Genomic DNA, 25,409 nt, shown 5'->3' with positions numbered 1-25,409 from the left:
TGTTAACTGGTTATTCTGAACTAGTGGTTGCTATTAGTTGAGGTTACAATGGTTGACGCTAAGCTAGTTGAGGTTGCAAAGACTAGGGAGGAGGGTCAAAGGTTAGTATCAAAAGAAATGGTAGGAATTTTAGGACTTTGTATCACAGATAAGAAGAGTTTGACTTTCTGAGGGTGGAAAAGGTGATATGGCGGCTTTATCTTTTGTGGAGTGGATTTTGAAGCCAAATGCTTCAGCTAATATTCTATAAAAATTGATGTGCAATGAAGAAGAAAGATTTTAGGGATATTTTCCTTAAGGTATAAGTAAAGACTCACATAATCAAGTTGGCATTATGACATTATCCACTTCTCCAGATTGCCAAATTGTTCTCATGAAATTTAGATGGGGGAATATTGGAGGTAGGAGACAAAATGGAAGCTGATACAAAATTATTCGATGAAGAATCCATGTAGGAGCTATTTAAATGAAATGTCATAAATTTTTTTCATTTTTCATCTTTTTGTTTCTTAAAAGTAGAAAAAGGAAATTGATGTAGGATAAGTTTGCATGCATACTAGTATGGATATGGGTATGGGACTTAGCAAATTTGTGAAAGGTAAGGTATGAGGAAATAAGTATATATGGATGTTATGTGTATTTATATATATTAAATTTATAATTTACATAAGATCAATACTGTTTTTTTATTTACATAAGATCAATATATAAGAAATAGATGTGAAGTGTAGAAATGTGTCCAAGAAGTGTATGAGGAGTGTTGTAAATAAAAAATCGTATTATATAATTGGATATACGCCTCAATAAATGTATGCATATATTCAAGAAGTTCAAAACAAGTTTCGGTGTGAGTATGGGTACATGTTGTATTTGGACACAGCTTCTGATAGAAGTACCAAGGTAATATAGGATGTAGGAGAAGAGAGCAAAGCAAAAGTGAGGGAGCGTATACATATTCTTTGTAGTTGTGGTCTAGCTGTTGTTTGTGTTGTGTACACGGTGCATGAGGCTAAATCACATATCTAGAACACAATGATGTAGTGTACTAAGTGTCAGATGTCGAGGGCATCAAGGATATGTCTGATGGAAATATTCCATTTCCATATTGAATGGCTGATATTATAAATATGGAAATATTCCATTGCCATATTTAATAAATATGGGGATGGCATATTGGATAATGTGCGTGTGTATCATAAATGTTCGTACTTGATGCACCAAAGAATGGGGTTGTGGAGAAGGTGGTGTCTTTTGCAAAATTTTTGTTAAAACTTTTGCAAAAGAATTTGATCTCAATTGAGCTGTAATTCATCTTTCCTGTTATTCACATAAGTAGTTATTTTGTTTGGGTCAGCTCAAAATTGCGATATTTCAACTGATTTGTCAGGCCGAAAGTTCACTTGATATATCAGAAATATCATGATAAATTGCCCGCTGCCAAAGGTAGTAAAGGATACTGAGATCATATTGTTTTGCGGAAAGACTTATAATGGATATGTTGGCCGATATATAATATTTAAAGCAATGCAATGATGATAGGAATCACTAGATAAAAATCTATTGCAATGCAATTTAGAGGAGGTGCGAAGATCACGACCATGACTTCAAGTCGTATAAGTATGGTTCATATATTTTGTTTGGCTATGGTTGGTATGTAATCATGATTTAACTCTGTGTTGTTTAATATCACGGCACAGAAAGGGATGATCGTGTTAGAAAATTTTGTAAGAAAATTGTAGCAATAAATTCTCTTGAGAAAATAAGTTGCAACTAAATAGAGCTTTCCTGTTGTGGGGGTTGCTGTGGTCTTGGTGTATGTTAATGTTCTGTTGAATGGTTCAAAGATCACCACATTATGAATGTGATGTAACATTTTCAAGTTATATAAATCAATAGTTTCAGGTGCAATCATATTCTCTGTCAAGAATTCCATATCAGGAAACGGGACAAATTAGTTAAACATGGTGCATCCACAAATTAAATAGATTGTGAATCAATCATTTGCGCGTTCTTTTTTTAAGCTTCTCAGCAGGGTACACATCGTTGAATGTCTTTGACATGTCTGTTACCCTTTACAATATTTAGTATATGTAGAAATGTGATATCCATTATGTATTCATCAGATGCAAAGTATCTAATGATTGGAAATTTAACTTATGCAGATTCTCGCCAATGTACCTGTGCAGCGTAGCCTTAATGTACAACTTATATTTGTTCATTTACATAAGTTTTATGATCCAACTCATAGCATATAAAGATCTGTTATTCAACTATTGCTTGAGAAACTTAGTTGATAATATGTCTTTGACCAGTTCTTTAGTAGCCTTTGTACCATAGTTCATCATGTTGATATGCTATTTTTAGGGATTTGCTGAGTCCAGAAATATTGGCGGCTCAATGCAAGGAGCAAGAGTCGCTCTCCTAGCACGCCGTAGTAGATTGCATCCGGGAACTCGCTATTTAGCCAGAGGGCTGAACGCATGTTCTAGCACAGGTGAGTCAGCATTTCCTCTGAGATCTGAATACCTTGTAAAGGTTGATGTGTTTGCAAGTATTTAACTAGAGGAGGTTAATCTAACTGGACTTAAGTGAGCACTCTGCATTATATCCACTTCTTAAAGATCTCCTAAAGGATATTTTGGTCGTGAACATCGGTCCATATGTTCTGACATCTTTTCTGATATCTGTTTATGACTCACAAGATCATCAATAGTTATTTGTGTGATAAAAGGATTACCAACACCATTGTTTAAGTATCAGTCTTTAAGATGCGGAATAACTATATTTTGAATGTTTATTGTGTCTATTCTTTTAGATTTATGGGTTGAATCTTGTACTGGTGTTTACATAAAATTGATTCAATAACTCTCAATATCCCAATAAGATTTACTTGTATCGTTGAATTCAGTAACTTTGAATAAATGTGTAAAATGGGTAGTTCTTTTTATGCTTTACATACATGTATTGCGAGTGGTGGCAGATCATTTTGCTAAATGAGCTATCAAGAGACGATCATATGGTGATGCCCGCCATGCTCATCACATATGATGGGTGGTGACACGTACTTTGCTTGTCACATAGGATGTCTAATCACCCTTCATCTCTTGGTAGTTCATTGCACAACATGAGCCGCGAGTTCATGTCCATCAAACCCCATCAAACCCATGTGCGGAGATAACTCATAGCCATTCTAAAGGGAAATGTGTCTGATGCATATCATCAATATAGGACTTAGAAAGAAAAATTCTGCAAATCATAGAAATACCATGTCAGATGCATGCTTTATATACAACTTCATGATATGAGTATCCATGCAACATATGTCTACATATGTCTACTTTGGTAACCATCTTTTTGCCTCCTTCAGTTGATTGTTGGTGCTAACTAATTTTTCCAAGCTGTACTTCGTTTCTCCATCCTACCTCTAAAAGTCCCTCTAACTATTACGCCATAACTCCAAAGTTGTGGTGAGGATTGAGGGTTCTATTTTAATATTCTAACATATGCCGCCGCAGGTAGAGCGTCCTTTTTATGAGCTGAAAGCTGGACTAATGTAACAGTGTCAATTTTTAGTAAATCACTCTCTTCATGTTATTTATTTCCACCCGCCCAGTAAGTTGAATACCACATATTTCTTCACTTCAACACTTTGTACCTTGTTTCAGTGTGCTGCTTACTTTCTCACTCATTTCATTTAGTTGCACCAGTCCGTTAGTATAATTATTTGCTATCTATAATAGTTGTTCAGTCTCTCTATCAGAACCAGTCCATACATTCTTTCTATACGTGACCTAATTTTTTACTTCACATTTTTAACAGGAAATGAAGTGGAGTGCGAGCAACTTGTGTGGGTTCCTCGGAGAGATGGACAAAGTGTCCCATTTAATTCATATGTGTGGCGACGAGGTACCATACCAATATGGTGGGGGGCAGAGTTGAAGTTCTCTGCTGTGGAAGCTGAAATTTATGTTTCAGCTCAGGACCCCTACAAAGGAAGCTTGCAGTATTATCAGAGATTAAGTCGTAGATATGGTGCTCGGGATCCCCGTTTATCCCTACAAAGGAAGCTTGCAGTATTATCAGAGATTAAGTCGTAGATATGGTGCTCGGGATCCCCGTTTAAGTGCTGGTGGACAAAGGAAGACTCCTTTGGTACCTATCATTTGTGTTAACTTACTTAGAAATGGAGAAGGAAAGTCGGAAACAATTTTGGTTGAACATTTTAGGGAATCTGTAAAATATATCAGATCAACTGGGAGACTTCCTCAGACATGGATTCAGTTGATCAATTATGACTGGCATGCTACTGTGAAGTCAAGAGGTGAGCAGCAGACTGTGGAGGGGCTATGGAAGCTTGTAAAACCACCCACAATAGCCATTGGCTTCTGTGAAGGAGATTATTTTCCTTCACCACTGCGCCTCAAGGAATGCAAAGGATCAGTGGTTTGTAGCAGGGATTTTGATGGCGGTTTCTGCCTCAGATCTCTTCAAAATGGAATAATACGTTTCAACTGTGCAGATTCCTTGGATAGAACAAATGCAGCTAGTTATTTTGGTGCTCTCCAAGTTTTTGTAGAACAGTGTAGTAGGTTAGGCATATCTCTTGATAGAGATTCAAATTTTGGCTTTTCATCAGTAAATAAATACACAGGATTAGGGAATTATGGAGGAAAAACTGGTCACTGCCATCCAGGATGGGAAGGAGCGTTCTGATGCTGTAACAGGCGAAGCCTTTCTATATTGATCATAACACACGAAAAACCACTTGGGAGCATCCATGCCAGGACAAGCCTTGGAAGAGATTTGATATGTCATTTGATCAATTCAAGAGCTCAACAATGTTAGGTCCGATAAATCAACTGGCTGATCTTTTTCTTTTAGCAGGTGATATCCATGCAACCCTTTATACTGGTTCAAAAGCCATGCACAGTCAAATCCTCAATATATTTAGTGACGATGGTGGTGGGAAGTTCAGCAAATTCTCTGCGGCTCAAAATGTTAAAATCACTCTGCAGAGGAGATATCAGAATGTTCTTGTTGATAGTTCTCGTCAAAAGCAGTTGGAAATGTTTCTTGGAATAAGGCTCTTCAAGCATCTTCCTTCCGTGCCAGTTCAACCCTTAAAAGTAGGTACAAATAACTGGTACTTTTGTCAATTTATGATATTAGATTCATTTAATATGATTGTTTTTAAATGCTTTCTTCTGTTAATTTTTGGTATTGCTACTATATAGCATTGTTGCATGATTGCATCTACTGCAGACAATACAAATTTTGACATCCAGATTAGTATTTTCATGTCTTGTGGTACCTACTTAACAAAGGAATATCTATCAGATGTTGCATTAGGTATTTATGTGGAGAATTTTTGTCTTCTTGGGACTGGTTTTCTCACAGCTTCTCGAGGGCTCAATTCGTTTTTAGAATGTTATATTTTTGGTAGCCACCAAACACACAAATTCATGAAACATAGTGCTTTGTTGAAAGGATTCCAGCTAATAGAGGATTGTTTTTTATTGTGTTGCTAAGAGAATGGAGAAGATTTGCATGTATTTTTATTGAATTGGATGTAAATTACAGTGTGTTGTGCCAGAAAATTTGCTGGGTCAAGGAAAGAACGTGTAACTAATATTCTATGAAAATTATTTTCATTTAGAGGTCAGGTGATGCGAAACGGGATAGGGGGTCTATCAGAATCAGCGATCTAAATCAAATAATGCACCGTTTCACCAAATTTCATGATTTTTGGCTGGAAATTAAATTCAAACAACTAATGTGACAGATGAGTTTAACAAGATTTGCATCAATAATTATGAATAATTCCAATCTCGATCAATTTAATTGCAACATTTATTATCATTGCACAAGTTCAACAATCAATATCAAGTTTTAACAGTCACATGCTCAGTTACTCTCAACTCACAAATATAATCTAAGCAGTGAATATATGATAATAGTTAAGAGGTGGAATACTTATGCAATTAACTAATAAAATAAGATTAACAGAAAAATAAAGAGGATACAAAACCTTCGTTGGTATGAACAAACTCAACGTGAGAGACTCTGGAAATGGTGCGACGACGTTGAACTGGCTGACGACGACGGCGGCGAATTTGAGTGACGACGATTGCGGTGAACTGAGTGATGACGACGTGTGCGACGGCGTCGAACTGGATGACGACGTAACGACGGGACGAGGTGATGTGATAACTCGTGGGTAGGCGGCTGGAGGGGAGGTGAAGAGTTGGGGGTTTCGGCGAGGACTAGTGTAGGAGGCAGTGTCCTGTGTTGGGGGGAAAGGGCAGGGGTTTGGTTGCTGGCAGGGCTGATCGGCGAGGAGGAGAGCAGGGGAATCGACGGGAGTAGGAGGAGGGGGCTTTTGGCAGAGGAAAGAACGGGAGTTGTGGGGCGGTGAGGTGTCTCAGAGTGAAGGAGAAGAGATGAGAGGGGTGTTCGGCTTTTGTTGGGGGTGAGGTTTTTTTGTCAGTGTTTGTGGGAGGGGAGATGGAGGAGACGTGGTTTCGCTGGAGTGCAGGGGAATGAGTTCGCTGGCTATGTGTTGTTAGGGGAGAAGGGCTAGGGCTTGGTGGGTGAAGAAGAGGAGGAGGGAGTCGATGACTGGAGGGCTAGAGAGGGACGGAATAAGATTGGGTTTGGCGGCTGGAAGGAGAGAAGAAACGGGAGAATTGTAGCTAGGGTTTCACACCCATGAGGTTTCACACACTCATTAATTCAATTAGCCACAATTTTCTTTGTTCAAATCCATTCCCCAAGAATTACAATAGTGTTTAAATAGAAAAGCAAAAAATACAGATCTGGGAAAATCCCTCAAATCATTCAATTGCCAAAACTGATAACTACTAAATTTAAACCTAATTCAAAATTCAAATCTAAACTAAAATTAAATTACAATTCAAATTTCAAATTTCAAATTTCAAAATTAAGATAAAAGTCAACTAATCAAATATGAAAATTGTCATATCTTGTCCTCATCATCAGGTCAGGAAAGACAAAAGACCAATAATAGGTTACCCCAATCCATTTCATTTCAAAGATGCATATATGCAAGTGATAGAGGTCGCAGGCTAGTTTAGTTGGTGAGAACAAATTCTAATAGTAAATACTAATTAACAGTTGCAATTTAAGTAATACTTATTTTTTGGAGTTCAGTTCTTTAATTGCAGATTTTTTACATCAGAAAACAAGAAAATATATCAACAGGAAATTTGGAAGAGAATAGAATAAGAGGAAAGTCAACTCAGAGTTTCAGCTTCTTTCCTGCTTATGTTGTTTGTGAAAGTATGGCAGAAATCATATTGCATGTAAGCCAATGTTTTTTAATGAGATTCCTCTTGTGGCTCCTCTGTACTGGTGTGGTCTTAAACAATTTCTAGAAAGTGGTTCCCACTTCTGGTGCCGGAACGCATTGGGAATAATTTTAATAGGATTCAGATAGTTGCACCCTGGATAGAATTTGTTCCGAAAAGTGTTTTAAGCATGGTGCCAAATGCCCAGTCATTATGTTGTTATATGAAACAATGTTAGTTATACAGTATTACAGCGTGTCTTGTTGTTATAGATGATTTCTTAAAATCAATGCAGTTTTCCTTTTCATTGTCGCTGCTGGTTTATGATGCAAAATTTTCGTGAGTTATAATATTGCTGGCCTCCTTAGCATTAATTGTCTATCTTCTCAACTTTGATCTTTGCAGGTGTTATCACGACCATCAGGGTGCTTCCTGAAACCTATCCCGAGTATGGTATCTGTTGCAGATGATGGTTCTAGCCTGCTCAGTTTCAAGAAAAAGGAACTAGTCTGGGTATGCAAAACTTCATCCTTAGGAATGGATACTTAGAGATCTTCCTGAGAGTTAGCTAAGTTTTCGGTGTTATTTGTCATTTGCTCCCTGTGCAAGTCTAGTTGTGAATGACACATATATTCTTTTAACAGGTATGCCCACCAGCTGCAGATGTTGTTGAACTCTTTATCTATCTCGGAGAACCTTGCCATGTTTCCGGGCTTCTTTTCACAGTGTCACATGGTGTTGAAGATTCATCATATCCGGCAACTGTGGATGTCAGAACTGGATGCAATTTAGATGCACTCAAGCTTGTTCTTGAGGTTTGTATTTACTGTTACTAATGATTATTCTTTTTAACTATGTGATGCTAATGATTATTTCTGTATTACTATGCATTTTTCTACCATAATTCACTTAATGAATTAGATTTGATTCTTTTCAAAATGTTTCCCCCATATCTGCTTAGCATAAGGTGCATAATTTGCTACATTTCCATCCTTGGAGATGACTATCTTTGACAGTCTGAAGCATGCTTATGATATCTGTAGGCTGCTGATATCTCTGTGCTTCCCTTGTATCTGCTTAGAAAGTGCAATAATTTGCTAGATTTCCATCCTTGGAGACTTGATTATCTTTGACAGTCTGAAGCATGCTTCTGATATTTCTATTATGGTGTGATCTACCAAGGTTCTAAATTTTTGTTTAGAAATCTGAACTAGTGTGCACCCCGTGCAAAGCACGGCCCTTTTTTATTTCCGCTACAGTAATCCTTTTTAAGCGCTGCAGTTTTTTTCAAATGCTACAGTAATAGTTAAAATTCTATAGTGTTCTGATATTGCTACAGCGATATTGCTACAGTAATAATACTACAGTAGCATTTGCTGTCGCATGAATAGTGAATCTTTGGATCCTCCTATAAGTATAGAGGAGTAGATATGATTCGGCTGAGTTATAGTTACTAGTTCCAATTGGATACAGCTATTTATTCTTATTGTACCCATTAACTAATTTACTTCATAAGGAATGCAGTGCAGCTTACTGCTTCCTTTTTCTATCTCCCACATTTTCCTTGTTTCCTTTTCCAGTACTGCAAAATAGACTTGGTATAATATAGTTTCTTATGTCAAATGGTGCGTAGCTGATGTTAAATTCAACATGCAATTGTTCTGCTCATCTACTGTTCTTTTGGCCACCAAATGAGCTGTCTACGATTAATATTATCTTTATCATGCTCAAGAATCTCTTACCTGAAGTTTTTCCCTTCTTTTGAGTTACTATTATCTCATGTTGCATTATACGATATGCTGTACTAATTGTCTTGCTGGTGCAGGGTGCTTGTATACCTCAGTGTGCAAGTGGAACAAACCTCATGATTCCTTTGACAGGTAGAATTGATCCAGAAGATATAGCTGTCACGGGTAACAGTGCACGCTTACACACTCAAGAAAGCTCTTATCTCCCTTTGCTATACAACTTTGAGGAGTTGGAGGGAGAGTTGAACTTTCTTACTCGTGTTGTGGCACTTACGTTTTATCCTTCTGTTCCTGGAAGAACTCCTTTAACGCTTGGTGAGGTACACATCTAACATTGATCTTTATATAGTTTGTGTGTGTGTGTGTTCTTCTATATCAATGTTCCTAAAACTTTCTCCTTGTTTTTAGGTTTTAACACCCAAATGTAGATAACTTAACAACTAAGTTGGCTATATCGACTTGTAAAGGTTACATGTTTCACTTAAGGGAAATTATGCTATTTTCTCTTTTATTTGCAATCTATGTATATGTATGCATGCATGTGTGTGTGTGTGTGTGTGTGTGTGGTGATACTGGATATGCTCCACTTTATTTAGCCAAATGAGCCACCAAGAGAAATGAGCGGCTACTCTTATGTGGCTAGCAGGGTGCATGGGCGGATCTATATATGTCTCTAGGGGTGAAATTGCAGCCCTAGAGATTTGCAAATTACCAAAGAAAGCCTTTATGTTTACAATTTGGCCCCCGTAACATTTGAAAAAGAAAACACCCAAAAGTCCAAAACTCATTACCCAAAAACCAAAAACTCTCTTATTTCATCAATCCCAATTCCAAAGATCCAAACGGGCAACCCCAACTCCATTCTCTAACTATGCACAATCCCTCACCCGCACTCTCCACTTCCCAGATCACCAACTGCTCCTGCCCAAGACCAGATTGCCACCCATAAAATGTACCGAGTGCATCTTCATCCCGTACTAGAGTTTTATCATATTAGATATTATGTTTTTAGGTAATTATCAGATACTTGTTGTCCTCCCCAAGAAAATTTTCAGGATCTGCCACTGGCAGGTGCGCCTCATAATTAATTCATCTCTTGCTAGCTCATTTCTAAATGAGTTACTTTTTCATACTGATTATTTCCTATATATATGCCCCTTCTTTATATGCCCATTCCTTATATGCCCTTTTCTACTTATTTTTAAGCAAAACAAATTGGCAAAGGAAACTTTGTAGATATACTTCTCAACTATACAGTTGCTACTTATAGAATGGGAAGTTTCATATTTACTATGCAATTCTTTTAAAATTTAAAGTCTAGACTGAAGAATAATGTAAAAGAAACTTGCTTATTGGCATATCTTAGGTAATAATAAATTATGGCTCGTACTTAGTTTGACATCACAATGAAGATTGATAGAGGAAAAGGCGACATAACATATGCTTACTTAAAATATGATTTTTTTTTTGGGAAATAACATGAAACCAAGTAGCAGTATTAAGCAAAAACATCGCTTGAAATAACCTGAGGTTCAAGCAGTTTAAGATAAAATCTCAAACATAAATTTATCATCAGTTTTAGTATTTCCATTTAAGCGAACTATATTTTGGAAAGTATCGAGCACTTTTGAGTGCATACCTGCCACCTGGCATCAGCACCCAGTTGCCTAGGCAGGTAACTAAGCAACACCTAGGTGTTTTTTCGCACCAATAATTGAAAGATGGCTGCTTCTGCCGCAACCAATAGATGCAACCTAGCAGCAAAGAGAGGCTGAGGAGAGAGGAAAGAGTTTTTATAAAGACAAATGCTACCTCCAATATTTTATCTATAAGGGATATGGATATCTAGTTTTTACCTGATCTGTTCACGTCACCACTTACTGTGCTTATTGCTTAAGGGACCCGGAAACCCGTTTCTTGTCTGGTGCGCCCTGCTTAAGCTATGCATGCTCACTTAGCCACCCAGGTCTTACTTTTCGAGGCACGCAAGCCTAAATTGGGCCTGGCTGCTGCTTACTCAGAGGCACGTAGACGGCTTTTCCGAACAATTTATGTAAAGGAAGTATAACTGAACAAAATTAAATATAAAAGCTTAAAAAGTTTGTTAAGAAGATAACTAACTGTAAGTAAAAAGCCATGTAAATCACATCTAGCACAAATTCTTGTAAAGAATTTCATGGGAACAAAAAATTATTATCTGTAAACATTTTATATGCATGCAAAAGATATTATTTTCTTTGAACAATTTATGAATAATAATGAGTATAACCTATCATGATGTATGTTACTTCAACATTGCTACATGGTGAAAAAGTATTTCACAGAAGCTTCATACTTCTTTTTGACCATGTCAAGAACTTTGATAATACTTTACCACACTTACCTTGGTAAACCGTGGATATCTTTATTCGAGATTGTCCAAAGAAAATACTATCTTTTGCAAAAAACTTTTTTACTATTGAAACATAAAGTTTTTAACTTCCTAGGGACCTCATTTTTTGGTTTATGACTTTTTTTTTGGTGTGCATGATACTTTTGAAGATTGAAGTACTTGGTGTATCTCTTCCTTGGATGGGCATCTTTACTAAGAATTCTATTGGTGAACATTTTATCGAAGATTTGCGAGAAACACTTGAAAAAAACAACTCTGTTCTTCATGGTTCAGAGAAGAACAAGCGTGAAAATTCTTTTCTACGACACTCATGTCCGAGTTTTGGTAGTGAAAAAATTTCATCTAAGGGAAGTTTTGTTGAATCAGTTCAACCAAGTGCAGTAAGCCATGGGATAGACCTTCTAACTGGAGATCTTTTATTCTCACATTCCACATCTAGATCAGATAGTTCAGAAGGTGCTGTACAAAGCAGTGAGAGCATTATTGATTTCTTTGACAGACCTGGTGCTGATAGTCAGTTTCAACGTGATTCTGACTTGCCTGCTCAGTCACATGATAACAATGGCAGCAACCATAGCATGGTCCAACATTATCTACATATTTTCAAATCCTTATCCTCTTCTAATAAGGTAAGCTGGCATTTCTCTGTTCCTTTCTGTGTGGAGACATTAATGCTGCTTTTACTTTATAATGTGATTAAAGCTGCCTTCAGATATGTTCGCTGGAAGTATGTTCAGATATGCTGAATAGTCTATGTTGTGTTGGTACACTCCACTGAAAATCCTCCCCCAACCCCATCAAGGGTGGGGAGGCTATAAGGACTCTTGTTGTTAGTTTCTCCTATCATCCTTAATTTTTTTGCCTGTTTCATCATTGGTGATTAATTATTCTATTCTCAACATCCGGTGTTCTCCATGCTCATCAGACACATTTCTCGCAAAGTTCAGAAAGAAGTACCAGATTGATATACTCGTCTTGGACAAAAATCATTGGTTACTTCGTCAGATCATGTAATTGGATGAGGAGTTTTTTTAATAACTTTTAAAGGAATGGTCTGACTTGTTTCATTTGACATAGAACGACTGATTTAGATCACTCAAGTTATATGTGCTTAACTTATCTGAGCGTTGACTTTGAAAGCTATATCAGCTTCCTGATGCGTGGCAGTACATTCGACACACAGCAGTTATCATTTGTTAGAGAAGTTCCAGTTGGAACCGAGTCTATCAATTGAGGGTGACAGAGAAAATGAAATTCCAGAAATAGTTAACTTTTAAATAAAATCCAGCGAGCATAGAGCTTGATTGGCTTTTATTGTGAAGTTTGTGCTATTAAAATTCTATACAGTTCTAGTATATATTCCTCAAATGCAGTCTCGAAAAGATGCTGTGATGTTCAAACATGTTATGCTTCACATGGAAAAGTGTATCTTATATATCATCATTTGGTAGCTTTATCGTCGCTTTAGAACATGGTTTTTGGTATTATTTTTATCTATTTATTTGAAACATTTATTTGGCATAACTATTCCTTTTAATATGTTACCAATGCACTACTAATTGCAACCCTGGCATTTAAATGGTATTGTTTAGGGGGCTGAATTTGACTTTCTTCAAGCAATGAAGCTTGAAATTGAACGCCTTCGCCTGAATCTTTCTGCTGCTGAAAGGGATAAAGCTTTGTTATCAATTAGTGTTGATCCTGCAAATGTCGATCCACATCGCTTGCTTGATGAAATGGATATGGTAAAATTATGCAGCTATGCTGACAGCCTTGCATTGTTAGGACAGGCAGCGTTTGAAGATGTGATTAATGCTTCCACCGGCCTTGACGCAGGGGAAAACAGTGTCATAGATTTCTGGAATATTAATGAACTTGGAGAAACTTGTCTTGGCAAAATGTGTGAAGTTCGTAGTGAACAGCTGGGAACAAGCTCTTTCAATATTTCTTCAAGTGACAATTCATCTATGTTTCTAGAATGCTCTCAATGTGGAAGAAGGGCATGCAGGATTTGCTGCGCTGGGAAGGGAGCTCTCCTGTTACTAAACGGTAACAATAAAGAGATGAAAATCTACAATGGTATTTCAAGTCAAGGTGGATCTAATCATGAAAGGAGTTACAGTAGCTATTCAAATACTGAGAATGAGGTTGTATGTAAATCATGCTGCAATACTGTCGTTCTTTATGCACTGTATGTGGATTACATCAGGGTTTTGAGTAGCCTGCGAAGACGAGCTCGTGGAGATAGTGCAGCACAAAAAGCTGTGAGCCAAGTTGTAGGCCATGATTTACTGAGATCATCCGATTCTTGGCAACATCAAGAAATCACCAACAGGCAATTGAACATGCTACTGGATGGAGAAGAATCTCTTGCTGAGCTCCCCCATGCTAGCCTACTACATTCAGTATTGCCTTAAAACTCGTTATCTAGTTACTTTTTAAGTATCAACTTTTTAATCACTAGATGATACTTCTGTAGAACAATTTCTACGAAAGTATTGGTGTCCATTTTACAATTTTCACTCCATTATTCATTAAATCTGCAGCTAACAGATTTTTGGAGCAAAGGTTGATGGTTAGGTTGATTTATTGGTTTGTCTGTTGCAGGTTGAAACAGCACCCCAGTCCGAGCCCGTATTATCACTACTTGCACCACTTGGTGTTGGAAAGCGAAAGTCTTACTGGAGAGCTCCTAGTAGTTCCCCAACTGTGGAGTTTTCTATTGTTCTTGAAAGCTTGTCTGACGTTTCTGGTGTTGCCTTGATTGTCAGCTCATGCGGTTATTCACAATCAGATTGCCCTACAGTAAGAATCTTCACGGAATGCTTTGTTTAGTTTAATTATTAGTTTATTACATTCTGCTTTCTGCATGGTGAAGCATTAAATGACTATATATATTTGTGTCACTCTATCATCTGATATCTTTGAAATGGTTATTTTTCATGCACATGCTGGCTACTATGTCAGATCATCTTTAAGGAAAATATTCATTCTGCAGAAGATTTCATTTGGAATTTTATTGATTCAATTGCCTTCGTAGAGATCTGGTCCCAATGTCAGATCTAATGTCAGCAAATAGATTTCCTGTTATACTGATAATTTTAAAGCACCCCTTGCTAATTTTCTAAAGCAGGGCAATTGAAATATACAAGATGCTAGAAACTGTACTTTCCAAGCTTTCATATAATCACACTTTTTAAGAACTGGATTATGATCTTAACTTCTTGACACCTACCTGTTGTAACAAAGACTTGCTTTTGAGACTTTTGCTTTCTTTGCTGGCTCTTTGATAATTTTTTTATTGGCTCGATTTGTTAGAGTTATCTTGCATGAATATTTACTGGTGGTGCTTTTAACTGCTTTACGATTCTCTTTTCTGATTCAATTTCCTCATTATTTGCTCTTGAACCTTCATGAGGCCTCTAAGATGTCTTCTAACATGCTCAAGTCCTCTCGTTTCCTTCCCTTTTGGGCACTTCAGTTTTCTTCTTGGTAAAACTCTTCTTCTTTATGTTCATGTAGAATGGAATCGCTTATTTCTTGGTGCTAGAGGATTCCAATGTCTCTTGCTCATCTACCTAATTGAATGGGATTAATTCTTGCTACTTTTTTTTAAAGGTTGATCAAATGCCTATATGATGATGATGGGAATCTCATTCCTTTTGTAGTGCCGCCCAATGCTTTTTCCAACAAACACTGAACCTCATTTTGTAGATGATCAATTGAAATCAATAGTGTCCCACTGTCTAGTTCTTTTCTCCTTTCTCTACCATATCACACTCTTCTCCATGCCAAAACTGAAGAATGTGTATAACAAAGGAACAAAGAACAAGGAATAAGTAGAAGAGAGATTACCTTGCACTTCATGAATCATACCTGTATCAAGCACTTCACACACAAAATCTTCCCTAGAATTCTCAAAATTCAATTAATCAGTTAAAGAGAAGTATGGAAGAATGTGTATTATAGGCTCAAAGGACCAAATTACTAATTTTACCATGGTGTGAAAGGAATAGCCAAAGGCATGTATAATCATGTGTTCTGTTTTCTTCACCTAGCAACCTGGCAAGTACGACAGCATGACATATCTCACGTGATGTCTTCCATCTTGATTATGGTATTATAGAAGTGGTATGTAGCTCCTCTATGTAGCTCCACACGCTTGCATTCTCCACATTGATCGGTCTCTTTAAAGATGTGCTGGGAATGCGCAAACAGTTGTTCCAAAGATAAGAACCCATCAATTAAGGCAAAACCCTTAAATGAATTAATAGATACTTAATGAAGACCATTTTTAATGATTCTTAAACTGATGGTTAGGTTTCTCTTCAGCTTGACTGTGTACTTCTTACAGCTACGGAGATCAAGATAGTGCTACAATTCTAAAGGTTATTGCTAAAGGTTATTGCTATGCTTGTTCTAAAGAAACACATGATTGGTTAGGGTTTTGTCAAATGTTTGGGAAGAGAATAAGAGCGGCAACTATAAGGGAGGAGCATGGCTCCTATGGGATACGGTTAGGATTTTGTTGTCTACGCAAAGGAAGCAAATCATATGCAATTCATTCTCAAAATTATCAAAATATCAATCAAGCTCTACTGAAATCTAAAACTACAAGTGCTGAAGGGTCGAATCAAATTTCAAATCGAATTACTAATCCAAATACAAATAGAACTCCAAGACTCTAAATCAAAATTGTATTCCTATTCAAATCAAATAGCTAGTCCTAAACTAATTGGTACCATTTCTCCAAGACCCTCTAGAATAAGTCTCGGAGGTAAGACGATCCCATCTTACAAGGTGGCCCATTCTCCAAGATCTTGGTGCAAAATCACCTCTGGTTTTTTTCCGCCTATTATTCTGTATCATGTGCATGTAGCGTTTCACTATTTTAATTTATCGATGACTATGTTACATCTAAACCAGCATCTTCTACAAATCACACTGATATTTGCAATTGTAAAGTATACAAATGTATTGCTTTTTTTCTTATTAAATCTTCATTTCTTTAGTGCAGATGATTATCAAAGTTAATCTTTATTGTTCTAGCAGAAAGCTTGCAAAATTGTGTTTAAATATTATCAGCATCTGACTATATCAGCTTTAGCTAGTTTTAACTCTACTTTTTTCTAGTATATTAGCTTTGCACCTGCCTTTTTTTTTTTCCTGGATGTACATGCACACTAAAAGCCTTATATTTTGACAGGTGCAAGTTTGGGCGAGCAATAACATACATAGAGATGAGGGGTCATGCATGGGAAAATGGGATGTTCAGTCCCTAGCATCATCTTCCCCAGAACTGTATGGGCCAGAAAATTCTTATAGTGATAGTGATATACCTAGGCACGTAAAGTTTCTCTTTCGCAATCCTGTTCGTTGTCGAATCATCTGGATAACCTTAACTCTACCGCAACATGGTTCTGCTTCATTTAACATAGTGGAAGAGTGTGACCTTCTTTCTTTAGATGAAAATCCCTTTGCAAAATCTAACCGTGCTTATTCTGGTGGAACTGTTAAAAGCGAGGCATATATCCATGCAAAAAGAATCTTGGTATTTGGGAGCTCAGCGAAGAAAGAGATAGGAAATAGTGTACAAAACCCTGAACTGATGAAGATGAGAAGTTTATTAGACAGATCATCACAGTTGGGTCGTTTCAGAGTCAGTATTCCTTAATTTCATTGTGTTCATTAAAATTTTTACATTCTCACTGATTTGTCTTTTTATATTTTTAGATTCCTGTTGAAGCTGAAAGATTGGCTGACAATGACTTTGTTTCGGAACAATACATAGCACCTACGGCTCCTGCTATAGCAGGATTTCGGTTAGATGCTTTTGGTGCTATAAAACCACGAATAACACATTCCCCTTCGCCGTTGGATGTGGATATCTGGCAGTCTTCATTAACATGTCTTGAAGACAGGCACATATCGCCAGCTGTTTTGTATATTCAAGTTTCTGCTGTTCAGGTATTTAGGAATGAAATCACCTTACATTTTCCCCTATTCACAAGTAGTACCCTAGTTTTCCACGTCTATGCACTTGAAATTAGGTTTTAATGTAGGTTCTTAATTGTACTTCTGATACTTCATTTTGTAGTCATTTTCTTGTTATTACATAGCATTGTTTCATGAACTGAGCGTGCATCCAGGATAAATTCTCTATCTAATTTGCAATCCGTGGTCTTTTAGCATTTTTTTCTATGCACTGGAAATTTTGAATCATTTAGGTCTTACAGAACCACTTTATTTTACTTCTTTACCCTAAAAAACTTTGCGCTTCAATCTCCACTCTTATGTTCCTCAACACCAGCAAACTTTTATATATGCCTGTATGTGCATGTGCGGATGGTGGCTGGACATGCATCCATCTATCCATTCCATGACGTAAGTATGAGTGTCATGTATACCCTCATGCATGTATGCATGGATAGATGTATGTTTAATGTATGATGCATGAGGATGCATGTCCATTTGAGTGCATGAATGTATGTGTTTGTACACATGCCTGTATGTACTATGAAAAATTAGATATGTGCATGTATCTATGTGCGGATGGTGGCCATACATGCATCCATCTATCCATCATTTCATCAATGCATTACGAAGCGCAATATGGGCATCTTTATCCTTGATTTTTCTATAACGTGCAATAAATTGATTCAATCTTGTAGTTTCATCTGCTACAATATCAACTTCTGGTGTTGGTGTTGGTGCTTCCCAAACTTCTTGAATTGGTGCACAAAGATCATGTTCATCCTCGATTATCATATTATGCATAATAATGCATGCAGTCATTATGTCATGTAATACATGTTTTTTTTAAAAAACGTGTTGATCCTGCCATAATTACAAATCGTGATTGGAGAACTCCAAACGCATGTTCTACATCTTTTCTACATGCTTCCTGTTTCATGGAAAAATATTTTTTCTTCCTACCTTGTGGCTGTTGGATTGTTTGTACAATAGTAGCTCATTTTGAATATATACCATCAGCTAAATAATAATTTATATTATACTCTTTTCCTTGAATAATATAGTGAGCAGGAAGAGCAATACCTTGAGCTAGATTAGAGAAAAGATTAGATAACTCCAGTACATTGATATCATTATTGGTGCCTGGTATACCAAAATATGTGTGCCATATCCAAAGATCATAATCTGCTACAGCTTCAAGGATAATAGTTGGTGACCCACTACATCCTGCGTATTGCCCAGACCATGTCGTTGAATAATTTTTTATTTCCAATGAATACAATCAAGACTTCCTAACATTCTTGGAAAACCACATTTTTTACCAATATAAAGTAACCTAGCAATATCATTAGCGTTAGGAGTTTGTAGATACCGCTCTGCTAATATCTCCACCATAGCACGATAAAATTGTCTTACTTTCAATTGTTGTTGACTCATCTATTTTAACGTATTTGTCCGTAGCATCAGCTGGTAGACCGTATGCCAACATACGAAAAACAACTGTTACTTTCTGTAACGGTGATAATCCCATTCTACCAAGTCCATCACTTTGTTGTTAAAAATAATAGTCATGATCTTTCACTGCATCAACAATACGAAGGAACAAACTTCGTGATATCCGATATCGACGACGAAACATATCTTCACCAAAATGTGGATTATCGACAAAGTAATCTATGATTAAATTCTGATGCGCAGTTTCTCGATTGCAGTTGATCACTGCATGACCGGGAATCGAGCCACCATGGATCGGTTAGTAGTTTTGTTGACGTAAATTGTTAGCGAGGATCATGTTGTTGTTAATGTACTCACGAATTACTTATTCGGTTTCATCAAACTCTACAATAATATTTTTCAGAAAATTATCATCATCCGAAGATGAAGGATGAAGATGATAAATATGATGGACTTCCAGTATCGAAATTCATTTTTGAAGTAAGAAAAGAATGACTGAAGTATGCAGAAATGAAGATAAATAATTTTAACACAACGTATAATTGTGTGGAGGTACCTAATCTAGTATGCTATTTATAAAAATTTGCTTAGTTGTATACGTTGAACAATGTGTAAAGCTGAGCTGATTTCAGGAAATGATTTCCAGCTGTTATCAATTTATCATAAAATTCAAATTTGCTTAGCTGTATACATTGGACAATGTGTAAAGCTGAGCTGATTTCAGAAAATGATTCTCACTCATAAAGTTTTCACACAATTCAATGAATGTTTAGCTATATATGTTGGAAGATGATGATAAAGCTGATCAGTTTTAGAAAATGATTCTCACTCATATAAAGTTTTTACACAATTCAATAAATGTTTAGCTGTATATGTTGGAAGATGACGATAAAGCTGATCAGTTTGTACACAACGATTCAATTTTAAATGTTGACCTTCGACAAATTCAAATTCAAATTCAAATTCAAAAGAACAAATTTGAATTGGCTATAAATAACATTCACGAATTATACTTCAAACCACTCAGTTCGAAGTATTTCTTCAAAGTATTTCTAATCTCGAAACCAACCGTTTTTTACAAAAAAAATATCTGTTTGATCATCTGGATACATGGTTACTGAAGATGTGCTCCTTTGTCAAGTATTCATGGATATTTCTCAAGACCCTATTATCGTTAGAAACCAGACTTGAGATGCATTTTGGTCTCGTGTGGAGGACAGATACAATGAACTTTGAGATCAGCATTTTGAGGTTCGTACGAGCCAATCAGTTCGTTCTCGAATGGAAATCATAAGTAATGAAGGAAATTGAATGCGCACTTGAGACAAGTAGAGAATCTGAATCCAAGTGGTGTTTCAGATGAAGATATTGTAAGTATTCTATTAATTATCTTTTGAAATTTAATATTATTGTTGAAATACAATACTTGATGTTCAACAATAATAATGCGGCATTCGCTAAAATCCAAGTGGTGCGTTGGAGATGCATTTGCCGCAGCGGCAAGGGCTTCTCCAACGCAGCGACAAAATGCCGCAAATAGCGCATTAGCCACTGCATTTCTTCTCCAATCGAGCCGCATTTCTTGCGGCATTTTAGTGAATTTGAACAGTGCGACGCCATATTTTTATTTTTCAACTTTTTATTTTTACCTTTTAATTTTATGTATTTATAATTTGACCCCAATTGTTTTATTTAAATTTATAAAACAACCCCAATAATATTTAAATTTTATAATTTTCCCCAATTGTATAATTTGGACAAAATAAATTATTTTTTAAAAATAAAAATAATGTTAAAATTTACAGTACATTATTATTAATTATAATATTAAAATCTAGACATTATAATTAAAGTCTCATGAAATACAAATTAAAAATATAAAGAGCAATTCTAATACATAATTTAAATATAAATTACATAACTGAAATACATTACATAACATATAAAAACCGACACATATAATATAAAACTTCATTAAAATAAAACATAAAATATAAACTAAACATATAATATTATATAAGATGGACAAGCAACTCTCAATAATCTGGTAGATCGGATCCAGAGTCTCCAATATCATTGAAATAATTACCAAAATTAGAAGCAGACCCTTGTTCTTGTTGATTTTTTTTTTGTATTATTTTAATTTGTTGAGCTCGAACGTACTCACGTACGTTTGGATCAGCAATGGAATTCAAATCTTTCATTATAATTATTCATCTCTATCTTTTTTTATAGCTATCTTTTCTCGTTCGATATCAAATGCTACTTGCCTGTCCAAGCTCGTCTTGGCTAACCTGTCTATAAGTCGGTTGTTATTTGTGTCGATGAAGTCCACTACACTTAACTCATGATCATCATTTTCCTTTTCAATTTGGTTTTTTTTACCCCAATAGGTCGTTCAGTTGGAGTAAATGATGATAGTTCATGAGATGTTTATATAGGAGATTCCGGAGTGAGATTTTCTGATTGTGACGAGTCGAAGTTCACACTTTGGGGTTGTCTTAGACCAACTTGTCTTTGCTGTGAGGACATCATCTTTAAATTTTTTAAAAATTTTAACCATACACCAGACATGATCAAATTTGAAACCTTTTTTGTACTTTGGTTCTTGCATAAATAACATCTTTGCTCGAACTAACTGCAAATTATAGTGAACATCAAGTTTTGTATTTCAACAATAATAATAAAATTTAAAAGATAATTAATAGAATACTTACAATATCTTCATCTGAAGCACCACTTGGATTCAGATTCTCTAAACGTCTCAAGCACGCATTCAATTTCCTTACTTCACTACTTATGATTTCCATTCGAGAACGAACTGATCGGCTCATACGAACATCAAAATGCTGATCTCAAAGTTCATTGTATCTGTCCTCCACACGAGACCAAAATGCATCTCAAAGCTGGTTTCTACCGATAATAGGGTCTTGAGAAATATCCATGAATACTTGATAAAGGAGCACATCTTCAGTAACCGTGTATCCAGATGATCGAACAGACATTTTTTTGTAAAAAGCGGTTAGTTTGGAGATTAGAAATACTTTGAAGAAATACTTCGAACTGGGTGGTTTGAAGTACAATTCGTGAATGTTATTTATACCCAATTCAAATTTGTTCTTTTGAATTTGAATTTGAATTTGTCGGTGGTCAACATTTGAAATTGAATCGTTGCGTACAAACTGATCAGCTTTATCATCATCTTCCATCATATACAGCTAAGTATTCATTGAATTGTGTGAAAACTTTATATGAGTGAGAATCATTTTCTAAAACTAATCAGCTTTATCATCATCTTCCAACATATATAGCTAAACATTCATTGAATTGTGTGAAAATTTTATATGAGTGAGAATCATTTTCTGAAATCAGCTTAGCTTTACACATTGTCCAACGTATACAGCTAAGCAAATTTGAATTTTGTGATAAATTGATAACAACTGGAAATTTTGTGATAAATTGATAACAACTGGAAATCATTTTCTGAAATTAGTTCAGCTTTACACATTGTTCAACGTATACAGCTAAGCAAATTTTTATAAATAGCATACTAGATTAGGTACCTCCACACAATTTTTCATTGTTGTGTTAGAATTATTATTCTCCATTTCTGCATACTTCAGTCATTCTTTTCTTACTTCAAAAATGAAATTCGATACTGGAGGTCCATGATATTTATCATCATCTTCATCTTCGGATGATGATAATTTTTTAAAAAATATTATTGCAGAGATTGATGAAACCGAAGAAGTAATTCGTGAGTACATTAACAACAACATGATCCTCGCTAACAATTTACGTCAACAAAACTACCAACTGATCCATGGTGGCTCGATTCCCGGTCATGCAGTGATCAACCGCGATCGAGAAACTGCGCATCAGAATTTGGTCATAGATTACTTCGTCGATAATCCACGTTTTGGTGAAGATAGGTTTCGTCGTCGATATCGGATGTCACGAAGTTTGTTCCTTCGTATTGTTGATGCAGTGGAAGTTCATGACTATTACTTCTAACAACGAAGTGATGGAGTTAGTAGAATGAGATTATCACCGTTACAAAAAGTAGCAGTTGTTTTTAGCATGTTGGCATACGGTCTACCAGCTGATGCTACAGACGAATACGTTAAAATAGGTGAGTCAACAGTAATTGAAAGTATGTTAAAATTTTATCGTGCTACGTTGGAGATATTCGCAGAGCGGTATCTACGAACACCTAACGCTAATGATATTGCTAGGTTACTCTATATTGGTAAAAAAAATGGTTTTCCAGGAATGTTAGGAAGTCTTGATTGTATTTATTGGAAATGAAAAATTATTCAACGGCATGGTCTTGGCAATATGCAGGACGTTGTGGGTCACCAACTATTATCCTTGAAGCTGTAGCAGATTATGATCTTTGGATATGACACACATATTTTGGTATACCAGGCACCAATAATGATATCAACGTGCTGGAATCATCTAATCTTTTCTCTAATCTAGCTCAAGGTATTGCTCCTCCTGCTCACTATGTTATTCAAGGAAAAGAGTATAATATGAGTTATTATTTAGCTGATGGTATATATTCAAAATGAGCTACTATTGTATAAACAATCCAACAGCTACAAGGTAGGAAGAAAAAATATTTTTCCATGAAACAGGAAGCATGTAGAAAAGATGTAGAACATGCGTTTGGAGTTCTCCAATCACGATTTGCAATTGTGGCAGGATCGTGATTTGCAATTGTGGCAGGATCAGCACGTTTAAAAAAAAACCTGTATTACATGACATAATGACTGCATGCATTATTATGCACAATATGATAATCGAGGATGAACATGATCTTTGTGCATCAATTCAAGAAGTGAGGGAAGCACCAACACCAGAAGTTGATTAGCAGATGAAATTACAAGATTTAATCAATTTATTGCACGTTACAGACAAATAAGGGATAAATATGCCCATATTGCGCTTCGTAATGCATTGATAGATCATCTATGTGAGGAATACACTAATTCAAACAGTTAAGTGCACATTAAATTTGTAATTTTTGTTAATGTTTAATTATTTTATTTTCTGTTGTGTTCTTAAAGGTATTATTTTGGCAATATCAATAATAAAAATATAATATTTTAGCAACCAAGTTATTTTAATTAATAAAATAATATTTTATTAGTTTATATAATAAATCATTTTGTTTAAAAATTTATGAAAAAAATAAAATTTGATATGTGTGGTTAATTGTTGAATTAGTTAAAAATATAGGGAATAGAAAATAATAATATAAAAGTAGATAAAAAGGAATATACTAAGAATATATTTTTTTGGTGTAAAAAATGGTGCAGTGGGTTGAAGATGAATTACTGTTTGATGTGACTTTTGTACCATTTTGGTGCAAATTTTGCACCATTTTGGTGCGATGGGTTGGAAATGGCCTTAGGCTTTAAAATATAGGAGAGTGCAACTTTAATATTTGAATCTTTTACAGGAACCAAGAAACTGTGTCATTGTTGGTGAGTATCGTTTGCCAGAAGTGAGAGCAGGAACAGCTCTTTATTTTGACTTCCCTAGTCCAATACAGGCCAGACAGCTTATTTTCAGATTGCTTGGAGATGTCGCGGCCTTTGCGGATGATATTTCAGAGCAAGACGACACGAATTTTAAAGCAAATCCCCTGGCTTCAGGATTGTCATTGTCAAACAAAACTAAGTTGTACTATTATGCTGATCCATATGAACTTGGGAAGTTGGCAAGTCTGTCTGCAGTGTAATCTACACCACAGGAATGTAGTCGTGAAGGATGGATGTCTTTTTTTCTTTTCATCTTTTTCGTGTTGTAATTTAATTTCATTCAATTCTTATTCTTGTGTATCATATAGTTTGTAATTAGCTACAGGACATTCTTCTTTAAGACATGAAATTTGTGATATATGTACTACTTCTTTGTGAGTGAAAATGCTATCACGATGCATTATTGTGTTCTGCTACGTGTTTTGTTATGGTATATTGGCCAGTTTTCTTACTTACGTGCTCAAAATTATGCTGCTTCTCCTTTTTACTACAGTCTTCATGATCTTTTCAAAATAGTTGAAAGCTTTAAACGGAAAGCAATCATATGGAAAAGTATTGTGAAAGTGTTAAGTACAGCCTCTTACCTTTAACTTGGCTATTATTTCAGGTTTGTTCTTGAAATCATGCTTCAGAAACGTCCGAAGCTGCGCCGTGAATTGTTTAAAATCTTTTTTATAGGATAAGAACACATGTACGGATGCATCCATCTCCAAAGGATAAAAACGGCACATGTATGGATAATATTTATAGTATCAAAATTCTGTAAAGGTCCATACACCAAGCATCCGAATTTTGTATTAGAAGAAAAAGATTGGCAAAGAAGGATAATTTTGCTCCATATCCTCATTCATCTCCCCACCATGCTTCTCGCTCTTTCTTTGCTCGCTTTGTCTAACCTACTCTTCCCTTCATAAGATAAGCAATGCCCACTTTGCCCTTGGTCGTGCTGCTCGTTTTCCCCCTCATCTCCTCTTCTCTGTCTTCA

At 35.9% G+C, this 25,409-nt stretch overlaps 1 protein-coding gene across 1 annotated transcript in view; it reads left to right on the top strand.

Annotated features, from left to right (window-relative positions):
• The window catches only part of LOC109829174 (probable phosphoinositide phosphatase SAC9), a 28,492-nt gene extending 3,657 nt beyond the window's left edge, over positions 1-24,835 (top strand). Inside the window, 14 exon segments of the mRNA XM_020396316.1 lie at positions 2,365-2,494; positions 3,820-4,032; positions 4,103-4,701; positions 4,703-4,726; positions 4,728-5,126; positions 7,713-7,820; positions 7,952-8,122; positions 9,133-9,375; positions 11,597-12,076; positions 13,040-13,852; positions 14,055-14,252; positions 16,654-17,106; positions 17,181-17,414; positions 24,343-24,835. Of these exon segments, the coding sequence (XP_020251905.1) occupies positions 2,365-2,494; positions 3,820-4,032; positions 4,103-4,701; positions 4,703-4,726; positions 4,728-5,126; positions 7,713-7,820; positions 7,952-8,122; positions 9,133-9,375; positions 11,597-12,076; positions 13,040-13,852; positions 14,055-14,252; positions 16,654-17,106; positions 17,181-17,414; positions 24,343-24,624 (4,347 nt within the window). The 3' untranslated portion in view covers positions 24,625-24,835.

Source organism: Asparagus officinalis, chromosome 1, assembly GCF_001876935.1.
Source record: "Asparagus officinalis chromosome 1, Aspof.V1, whole genome shotgun sequence".
Taxonomy (NCBI): Eukaryota; Viridiplantae; Streptophyta; class Magnoliopsida; order Asparagales; family Asparagaceae; genus Asparagus; species Asparagus officinalis.
This window is presented reverse-complemented; position numbering and strand designations above follow the sequence as displayed.